The 11,010-nt window shown below is 51.7% G+C and overlaps 1 protein-coding gene across 1 annotated transcript in view; it reads right to left on the reverse strand.

Moving 5' to 3' along the window:
* The window catches only part of LOC136194583 (uncharacterized), an 11,362-nt gene continuing 352 nt past the window's right edge, over positions 1 to 11,010 (reverse strand). The window contains exons 2-8 of the mRNA XM_065983770.1: positions 10,894 to 10,999; positions 10,570 to 10,841; positions 8,374 to 8,456; positions 8,051 to 8,319; positions 7,705 to 7,986; positions 7,291 to 7,533; positions 1 to 7,235 (exon numbers count right to left, since the gene is read on the reverse strand). Coding sequence (XP_065839842.1) covers positions 141 to 7,235; positions 7,291 to 7,533; positions 7,705 to 7,986; positions 8,051 to 8,319; positions 8,374 to 8,455 — 7,971 coding nt within the window. The 5' untranslated portion in view covers position 8,456; positions 10,570 to 10,841; positions 10,894 to 10,999 and the 3' untranslated portion in view covers positions 1 to 140. The remainder of the gene's footprint in view (positions 7,236 to 7,290; positions 7,534 to 7,704; positions 7,987 to 8,050; positions 8,320 to 8,373; positions 8,457 to 10,569; positions 10,842 to 10,893; positions 11,000 to 11,010) is intronic.

Genomic DNA, 11,010 nt, shown 5'->3' on the forward strand with positions numbered 1-11,010 from the left:
TTATTGATTTTTCTAAATGGTAAAAGCATGAGAAAAAGGAAACATGTAAAGACAGCACTTTTAGGAGAACACTGGCGTATGGAAAAGGACGCCGAATGACTACTCTTGTCAGTGGGCGCACACTGACCATGCATCCCATCCTAAGACTCAAACAAAACACAGCTCGAAGGAACATGCCCAAACTCATAAACCCGCTTTCCATCAGAAACTCCAACGACCGTCAATCCCGCACCGTTCGTCGCCCTCACCGAAACATACACCATTCCAACTGGCATCGTGGCATTGCTTGTCGCTGATTCTTTCAGACCAACAGAATCAAAAGGAAGAACGTCATCAGATCCAGCTACCGTTCCAACACCCCACTCATACTCAACAATGCCCGACTCGACGTCTGAAAAATGAGACCAGGTAGCAATGGTAGTAGCGTTGTCTGATCTGCAGGAAGACTTGCCGTCAGAGCTGTCAATAACCGTACCGGCAACGGGCTTCGTTAGGTCAATTTTGACGCCGTCGGACGACGCAGTTGCGTTTAGACCAGCTCGATTCTGCGCGGTGACAGTACAGAAGTAATATTCTTTGTCTACCAATTCAAGCCCAGAGAAAGTCCATAGCGACACATCGGAGGAGAGCCCCTCTGCTACTGCCATGTCGCACGTGCCCTTCATCTTGCCCAAACACACAGTATACGTACTAATTCCGCTCTCCTTGTCAGTAAATGCCTCCCAACTGCAGTTGATCACGTGCAAATTGCTCCTATACTGCATGCGAAGAGATTGCGCGTTGCCACTGTAAACCCGGCCGGCGACAGGTGGCGTTACATCGACGAGAACCCCGTCTGAAGAAAGAATGCCTTGAAGTCCGGCTTCGTTGTAGCACGAGAGCGTGGAATAATAACGCACACCGCTGCTCAGCACGCAGTCGTCGCATTGACCGCTTCCCGCACCGACAGCGACCGCGCGCGGCGATAGAACGCTCGAGCCGTTCGGCTCCCTACCGACATACCAAAAGCATTCGACAATTTTCGTCTCGGGATCGCTCATTTCGCCCCACGAGGACTCAAAACCGCTCGCTGACGTCACATAATCGACGTCGTCGGTCATACTGCCGTCATTAACGAAGGAACCAATCGGCGCCGTCAAGTCGTACACCGTCGCCGGAGAACTGCCGTGCGTCTGTAAACCGGCACCGTTCGTCGCACGCACAACAATTTCGTACCATTGGCCCCTTGTTAAATTCACCGTTGCGGTGAAAGACGTTTCGGTTCCCACAAATACAAAGAGTTTGTCGGCGTACGTTTCGGACGACTCGACGAGAGACCAACTGTAGAACGCGATTCGGCTCTCGGCGTCGTTGAATCCCGACCAAGTTCCCGATATATTAACCAGCAATCGCACCTCGCTCAAAATTGCCATAGCAACGCGGCCGACCGTGGGAGGAGTCGCGTCGACCGTGAAGCCGTCGGATTCCTTTGCGGCCGAAAGTCCGCCGCCCGATACGCAGACGAATCGAGTGCGATAAGCGTGCGCGTGAGTCCACGGCAAATGGTCTCCGGAAACGCTTGCATAAGGAATCGCGTTCATATTCCATAAAACAGTCCCGCCGCTTTTTTCCAGCACCGATGCGTTGCAGTACTTGATGGAAGTCTCGGGATCGTGGACACCGACCCACGTAGCTGCAAACGTTTCGTCGAATTCATAGTAGTCTTTGTCGCCATTTAGCCCATCCTGCACGGGCCCAGAAGACACGGGCGGCGTCACATCAATGAGAAACGGACTCGACTGTCGACTACTGAACGTTTGAAAATTGTCCGAAGACGCGTGCAGTGCGACGTAGTAGTAAGCACCTTGGATGAGCTCGCAGTCATCGCAGAGCGCCTCTCTCGCTATACCGACGTCGGTAAAGTCAAGTATCTGGCTTCCATCGGGAACGGTTCCAATGCTATATCTGTAGCGGTATCCAAGTCGAGTCGACTCGTCGTTGAGTCCGCATCGCCAATTCCACCGGGTACGAATTGTCGTATTCGAGGGGACTGAGAGCTCTATATCGCAGCAATAGTTGAAATCGAGCGAGGATTGAGGATGACTGAAGTTGAAAATGTCGACGACGGACGGCGATTGGAGACCCACTGCACTGCGAGCGCTCGCTGAGACGTCATACACGTTTCCAATTACCCCTACTGCCTTCGAAGCATGATAGGTATACTGAGTGTCCGATGCTGAAGTGGAAACGCTATCGTTAAAGAACGCGGTGCTGAAGCGCAGCGTCATCGTCGTCAGCACCGAGTCAGGATCATAAAAATTGTCCCATCTGATCGTTATGGAAAGGGCGTCGTAGTAGAGCAAATAAATGGCACCTGGAATGGGAGGAGAAGCGTCGACGGCTATGATCGGCGACGCACTCGACAGGCCGGCTCGATCTGTGCAATTGATCGACAACGTCAGAACGTCGGCTTCGGGAAGACTCGTTCTCTCGACGAAGACGACTTGGTTGCTGCTGTTTTGCAGCTGATTCTGGGTCAACGTGCCTTCACTGCCTACTGCTACAAGAACGCACTGCGGCGGTCCGCTTTCGTAGTCGTCGCCGCCCGTCCACGTGAACTGGAGCCAATCGTTCGTCAACCATTTGGGATCGGACAAAACTCCCGAATTTGGTTCCGTTAGATCGACGACGAAACCGTCTGAAGCATTGCTCATCTTTAGTCCTGCTCCGTTTACAGCTATGACCGTTATATAGTATCTCATGCCAGCGAGGAAAACGCATTGCTGGCAGCTGTACAAAGTCGAGTCCGGCGGAAGGTTCAACACCGAAGCGACTTCGCAGCCGCCTGCGTACGTTCCAAGAAACCACTTGTACTGGACTATGCCACTTTCGGGATCGCTGAAGTCCGACCAGTGGGAATCAATGCCAATCGTAGAATCGTGCCAATCAATGTCGCCTTCAGCGCCGTCGTAAACTTGACCGCCGTCGGGCGGAGACATGTCAATAATCAGACCGTCAGACGACGCACTGGCCCACTGACGGGCACCGTTAACACACTGAACAGTGACGATATACGAGATATCAGTTCTTAGAGATAGCCCAGTTGCAACGGCTTTTTCATTCAGATAAACACTCTGAAAGTTCTGCACTTGTTCATGATTCTTCTCGGTTCCGATCGCCCAGGCGCATCTGTCAACAAAACTCTCCGCATCTCGGAAATCTTTCCATGTCGCTTCCAGCTTGCTTGAAGAAGACTGATACTGTAACGTCGCTACAGTGCCTGCAATGGGCGGAGTGTCGTCAAATACGACACCATCAGAAGATCCAACTGTTGTCAAGTCAACGCCGTTCGTGCATTTGACGAGTGAGTAAAACGTCCTGCCGAACTCCAAAGCCACGTGGACAAACTCGTACTCAGTTACATTAGGCGACACCTCGACAAAAGGCACTTTGTCGTCGACAACGCGGCTGGTGCCGATTCCGACGAAGCACCGCGTCACCCCGCTTTCGCCGTCGACAAACGCGTCCCAATTCGCCGCGATCGTTATCTCGTTTCTCTCGTAGTCAATATCCTTACCAGCTTCCGATCCGTCTCGGACGCTTCCGGCAACAGGCGGACTATCGTCGTATAGAACGCCGTCGGAGCACGCCTTTGACGTCAGTCCGGCGGCATTCAACGCCGCGACAGCAACGTAATAGGTGATACCCGAAACGAATTCAACTTGACGAGTCGCCGTTTTTTGTAGACCAACGTTCGTATAGGTGTGGACTTCGGCGCCGCAAAGAGTCGTACCAACGGCCCATTTATAATAACGAACGAATGTCTCTGTCTCAACGAAATCGTCCCACCGTGCTTCAATAATCGTTTCGTCAGAAAAGCGAAATTGAACCGACGTCGCCGGAACAATTGGCGGCGTGACGTCAACAACCACGCCGTAAGAGGACCTCGTGTCTAGTTCTTCACCAGAAGAATCAAAAAATTTCACGAGAGCGTAGTACGGAATGCCCGTGTCGAGAAAGACGTTTGCTCCGTGTGAAACATTCGCTCCAACACCAACAAAGTCCATGACATCAGAACTCTCATACGACGTTCCGATTCCCATAGCAAAGTGACCGACGTCAACCGACGCCGGATATTTGTACCAGTAAGCGGACAGATGCGTTTCGTTCGCCTGATAGTAAATAGGAGGCGGAACAAAGCCAATTTCGACACCGGTGTCATCAATCGGCGGCGGATCGTCAATAAGGATGCCGTCCGTGTGAACGCACGTCTTCAAACGAGCGCCGTTTGTCGCGCAAACTTTTGAAAAATAGACAAGACCGACAACGAGATCGAGATTGTCAAATGTGTAAGCCGTCGTCACGTTACCCACGGGCGTCATAGGAACGACGTCGCAATCGTTCGGCACCGTGCCGAGACCGACTTGGAGCTCGAGTATGTATGATTCGGCGTCGGTAATCAACGACCACGTGAACGTAATCGATGTGCTGTCAGTCTGCGAGTCGATGTCGGTTGTCGGACTCGTGCCGTCCATCGCGGCGACTTCGTCCGGCGGCGTGTGATCGACAAGAATACCATTGCTATGGGCATCGATTGTCATCCCGGCTCTATTTGTGGCGCGCACCGTGACGCAGTAGACGGTGTTCTGAACGAGCGTGACGTTGCCAACCGCCTCGGTTTGCCCATCGGGAATATTGCGAAAACCGGGCAGAAGAAAGAAGCCGTCGCACGCCTCGTCGTAATTCCAAGCGTACGACGCAATGCCGCTTTCGGCGTCGCCAAAGTTGTGCCAGCGAAAGCGCAGGACGTCGACGCTCGACGTGTAGGAAACGTCGTCGTCAACGCCGCAGAAATCGGGACACAAGTCGATAACAGTTCCGGCAAACGGTGCCGTAGAGTCCGCCGTAATTCCGTCCGATTTCACCATCGTCGTAAGCCCCGAGAAGCTCGTACATTGAACGGCAGCGACGTACAAGTCGCCGACGCTCAGCTGCATGGTGAGAACGTGAGTTGCGTTGTAGGGCGGTATATCCTTCCAGTCGCCGTCGTTCAATGACCAACTACAAACGTCGAGCCCGCTGGCCGCCGAAAAGACCTTCCACTTCGTTTTGATTCCGTCCAACGACGTCTGAAAGTCAGAGTCGGTGTTTACGTCGGCTAACTTCTCTTCGTAACGTATGTCTTTGATTTCGGTCGGCGTCGGAGGAAAGGCGTCGATTAGGACCCCGTCTGACGACGAGAGGGAGAATAGTCCCGCTTTGTTGTAGCACTTGACGACGGAATAGTAACGCGTTCCCGTATAAAGAACGAGGTTCGTTACGGTCGTTTCGCCTTCGGTCGGAACGACTTCGAACGGCGAGACAATTTGCTCGTCTGCAAAGCCAAAATTTTTGAAAACTGCCAACTGGCAATAATCGAGCGCACTCTGCTCGTCTTTTATGCCAGACCACCTGGAATGAAGAGACGCATTGTCAGCCTGGAAGTCCGCTTCAGGATCGGACGTGCCGTCGAGCACCGTTCCGACCGTAGGCGAACTATAGTCGACCAGAACAGCGTTGGAGGAAAGCGTCACAACGGCTCCAGCACCGTTGGTCACTTGAAGAACAACAGTGTAGTAATACCCCGATATCAAAACGTCATCGTCGAGGATTTCGTTGTCTTCGTAGACGTCCAGTTCAATGTCCATGAAGCACGAAAGAGAATCGGAACAGGTGTAGACGCGATCGTCGTTGCACGTCGTGTCCGTCGACTCGGTAACCTTTCGAACGCAAACGCGATACTTCGTCTCCAATATACCGCTTTCGGGATCTTGACAGTCGCTAAGATAAGCAACTATTTGACTCGTCCGATTCACAATATAGTCGATTTGGCTCGGGTCCGTCGTACTAGCGACGATCGTCAGAGTTCCGGGAACGGGTTCCGTGACGTCGACAGTGACGCCGTCCGACGAACCCGTCGAAACAAGTCCAGCCAAATTGGACACCTTCAACGTCACATAATACGTCACCCCGTCCACGAGATTCAAACTGTTCACCGTTGCGCTCGACACGTCGGAATAACCGTAGTCGCTAACGTCAGTGCCGCCGGCCGTCGTTCCAACGGCCATCTCGTACGAACTCGTATTCATGCCGCTTTCGTCGTCGACTAATGCATCCGGGTCCCAATGCGCCGTAATCGTCGTCGTACTCGTCTGATAGTCGCGGTCGCCTTCGACGGCACTTCCGTCGTACACGTCCCCCATAAGGGGAGCCGTCACGTCGACCAGAACATTGTTCGATTCGTCGACCGAACTTACGTTTCGCACGTTCCTCACATCGACGACAATTCGATAGACCGCGCCGTTGTCGAGCGACAATTGATCGACCGCCTCGACGTCCAACGTTCCGTCGCTGCCCGCTTCGTCGACCTGCGAATAGACGACGACGTCGTCAGCCGTGCGAACAATCTGCCAGTGAAACGCGACGTCGTCACACGGAACGGTGTAGTTCTGAAATCGAATTCGAATTGTACTCGCACTCGTCAGCATCAGATAGCCCTTCCCGTTCGGCGCGTAGACGACGTCGAGATACTCGGACGTTCCCGTCTTGTAGACGAAAGTCGTCGCGTAGCGCAAGTCGACGCCGCGAACGGGCTTGGGCGAGTTCGCCGGCGTCACCGACGTGCACGCGCCCTCGTCGACGCAGTAGCGACACTCGGCGTGATTCCCGCTACAGTACAGGTCCGGATAATCGCATTTGTCCGCGTTTGCGTAGCACTGACGATCGGACGCGTAGTAAACGGGTCGACACTCGGTGCCGTCGCAGTACGTCTCCTTGACGCACGGACTCACTTCCGTGCAGGCGGCTTCCGACGAAAAGTCGGTTCCGCTGCAGACCGCCGATTGAATTTGAAAGTGACAAGCGTCGTCTCTCGTGCACGGATCGCTGTCATTGCACTCCTTGCCGTCGGCGTAGTCGGTCCACGCCGTTCGGCTGTTTCCCGTGTGACAGAACTGGCACTGATTGGCCGGATTTTCGGCGCCGTCTGCGTAGCACTCGCCGTCGACGAGACAGCCGCACGCGCCGTCGATCACGCATCCTTCGACTTGACACACATTCGTCCCGTCGCACGATTCGCACGGAAGATTGCAGGAGAGGAGAACGCCTTCGCACAGGCCATCCGTCTGGCAAAAGTCGTTGTACGTACAAGGGTCGCTGTCGTCGCACTCCACGTTTCGCGAAGTCCAGACAGACTTGGACTTCGAAGAGTCGCATATCTGAATGACCGAGATAAAGTTCCGGGACATGCAACAGGTAAAATATTCTTCTCACCAGACACTGTGTGTTGCCGGGATTTGAATCCTGGTCCTTGTAGCAGACGTCGTCAATCTGACAGAAGCCGTCCTTCACTTTGCAGCCGTCGCCGGAGCACTCTTCGCAACTTTCGCAGGTAAACGACGTCCCGACGCACGTGCCATCGCGGCACTGGTCGTCTTTCGTGCAGAGATCGCCGTCGTCGCACTGCTGCCCGTTCATGTCCGTCCATGCGTCGTTTTGCGAACAGACGTCGCACCACTGCCCCGAAAACAGAGAGGTCAGTTCTATTTAGTCTTGCTTGTGCCAGACCCCTTTGCCTAGTCTTTGAGATAAAGTCCTCGGAGACCAGGGAAAAGGAAAAGACAGTTAAAGGAGCCCGGCTAAGTTTATTAAACAATCTGCTTTTGAAATTGCGTGGGAGCAGCTAACCTGGCATTGGTTATCCGGATTCTTTTCGGATGGTGCATGACACAACGAATCGATAACGCAATAGCCGCTCTTCAGCGTGCACGTGTAGCCGTCCTGGTTCTGGCACGGCAGGCAGGTGTAGGGCGTTCCAGTGCACCTGGCGTAGTCGCTGTCAGTGAGATCATCGTGAATCATTTTGCACTTGTCCGAACTATCAGTCGGACTGCCGGAATCGCACTGCACTCCGGCATCGACCGGACCATATTGCCATTTTGTGTTCCAGCTCTCGCAGCCGCTGTTTACCTAGATGTAGCGAAGACGAAATTCATACAAACGTCATTTTTCTTGTCGTTGTTAAAATCCTTACATAACACGAATCAGTCCCTGTCATACCAGATCTCGCATCTTCAATAATGTAAAAATGATAAGGGGGGAATGCGTCCACGCTAGTGACTTGGCAACTTTTCGTGGATATGAGCGTATCGTCTGTGAGTGCCGGACACGCGGTTCCGCTTCCGAAATCGAATTGAGTGACCGATCTCTTTCGGAAGTGGCGCTTTTCAAGGTTCCACTGATAAGATTGTCCGCGTGTGTAACTGTAACTCCAAGGCGTCCATTCGGTATACTTGCAATCGACTAGACGATGAAATCTCGATTAGTGAATAAATTTGTGCAATTGACGCAAATTACTTGCACAATTCGAAGCCGCTGCAAAGCGGATTGCGCAGCTAGAAAGGAGCAATAAAAATGGCGCTAGGCAGATTTTTTCCATTCTAGAGAGACAAAAGATGCTCGGGAAAGAGCTAGTAATAACGAGACAAACAGCGCGCATGCAAAACGGTTCTGAGTCCAAAGCCGCGCTACTCGCCGCGCTCAAATTAACCGTTCTGTCTTAAGCCGAAGTCGATTTATTACTAGCTCTGAAGGAACAAAACGAAAACCCCGTCCTGACTAGCTCTCAAGCCAGTGCGTCGTTGCAGTTATAAACGGTAATTTCGCGACGTTCCGGGCGTTAGTTTTGCCTGCCTCTGGCAAGCCTGACAGAACTCTCTCGTACAACAATAAAATCCGCGTCGCCGTTCTCTGCACGTGTACCCACGGTTCGGAAGTCGGGTGAAAACTGGCTACTTTATAGCCATAGAGTGGAGCACCGCGACCGCTCAGTTAGTTTCTAAGACCTATTGACCGTTTACGGCATCGGCCTGTTGGCGAACGCCGGCACAACAGCACCTTCATTCAGTGGAAATGGAGAAAAAGAACAAAAGACCGGATGTACCCGGCGTTTGCTCGAAGTGTCGGTAGTTTGTAATGCAGAGTGACTTAATATCTTGTTACAAAGCCGGACCTGACGACGAGAACGACTAGTACTAATGTACATACACATAGTAAGCGCCCAACCCCTTTTTATCGACAGAAGTTGGACAAGCTCCCAAGGAAGCTTGATCGGGGTCATACGGATACGGTAAGGAATCCTAACATAACGTCGCCTTTATAAGAGCTCGTTGTTTTGAGATTTTCGCGTCTCTTTCTGTCCTAAACGTGCACTATACCTAATGATAATCCCACTGTTTGGTGAGAATAGTTCCTTCTGCCATTCCGCGAGCGAACAATTCATTTTCGGTGCCCGCAGCGCATCTTGCGATTAACTATTGTCTCAGTAACCGTCAACCGGATGGACGTGCCCCAAAGGCGTGCGTTATCGGAAAGCATACAGTGGCGCTACTGCATGCTATACGAGGAAAAGCAATTAGGTGACTGCAGTTTCTCCTGCCATTCCGCGAGCGAACAATCCCGCAGCGCATCTAGATGTCTGTTCGGAGTTCTGAGTAACCGGCAACCGGATGCACGTGCCCCAAAGGCGTGATACCTTGCCTATACATACAGTGGCGCTACTGCGAGGTTTTCACACGAGGACAAGCAATTAGGTACGTATGAGCGGTGAAGTCAGTTTCTAAAGCAATACAGTAAGAAGACACTTCCTCGCGCATCGTGTTGCATGCTTCAGGAAAACTAGTGCATGCAAGAACTTTTGAATCTTTAGTTAGTCCGTCACAAAAGCTATCTGCCTGAACTGTATAACGGATGACTAAGAAACCGTGCATACTGCGAAATCAGTCTTAGATCTGTTAATTAAGTTAATGAATAGGTTTTAACGACGTCACAAAATCCTCCGAAAAAATGACATTAGATTTGAAGCATCAGTAAAAACAGTGATGTTTCAGTGCGCTGCACCTACATGTATGTATGATGCAGGACAAGCGCTATCGTTATAGCCAATGTAAGTGTGTCAGTCAACCAGTGTTAGACTACGGTAGTCTCGTGCTCAGACTCTCTCCGGCGGGAGAGAGTCTGGAAACGAGACTATTTTAACCACCCGCGCCATGTAAAGCCTCAGATCTTTCATTTAGCAAAGCGGCGGCAAATATGATGGCTTTCAACGGCGTTTATGTCGCGACTTTTCTAATCGTCTGCATCTTTGCACACGCTGCCGGGAAGCGCGGCGAGCATGAAGCAATCGAAGGCCAAAGCTTTCGAGAAGCGAAAGCCGGCGTAGAACTAGGCTATGCGCACGAGTCAGCTCGCTGTCTACTCTACGATTACGTCATGCAATTGGGATTTCAATCAAAGACGAGTGGAGGACTTGGAATGGCCGCTGAGGTAAGTCAAACGAAACAAACGAAGCTAATTCCCGGAAGTGCTCCGGAAGATTGTCAATTAAAATAGTTTACGAAAGCGGCCAGTCGGACACACGCTAAATCGTGAGAAAATGGCACTTCCTTGCTACCGCTTTCGATTCGCACGAGAACGGCGTAGCGACCATTTTTTAACTCGATTAATTAAGCGTGACGTCATTAAATAAATTCAGTCCTCCTAATTAAATTTTACCTGTTAGATCAAACTCTTTTCGCTCGGGCGATACTCCGAGTCGTCGTGGCTGCTCGAAATGAAAGTGGAAAATCCTCGCGGTTTGGTCAGCGATCCCCTCTTCGTCATAAAACGTTCTCAACCGGACAAGGATTTGGCGAAGAAGCTCGCCGGAGAATTCTATTTCGTCCAAGACAGCAACGGCGTGATTCAAAACGTCTTCTATTCCCAAAGCACCGATGCGGAAGTTTTGGCAATCAAAAAAGGTGAAAAGAGAAAAATCGTTTATTTTTCTGATAAGAAATGGACGATCTATTACCATGTCTCTACAATCCGTGCTATTACCATATAGGCATTGTCTCCTCGTTCGGCATCAATTTGACTCTGAGTCATCTTGACGAGTACGAGTCGTCGGACGCGGACAGCAGCGGAAGCCATCGCAGTCGCTTTTCTGTACGACGA

This window comes from Oscarella lobularis, chromosome 13 (genome assembly GCF_947507565.1).
Source record: "Oscarella lobularis chromosome 13, ooOscLobu1.1, whole genome shotgun sequence".
In the NCBI taxonomy this organism is placed as follows: Eukaryota; Metazoa; Porifera; class Homoscleromorpha; order Homosclerophorida; family Oscarellidae; genus Oscarella; species Oscarella lobularis.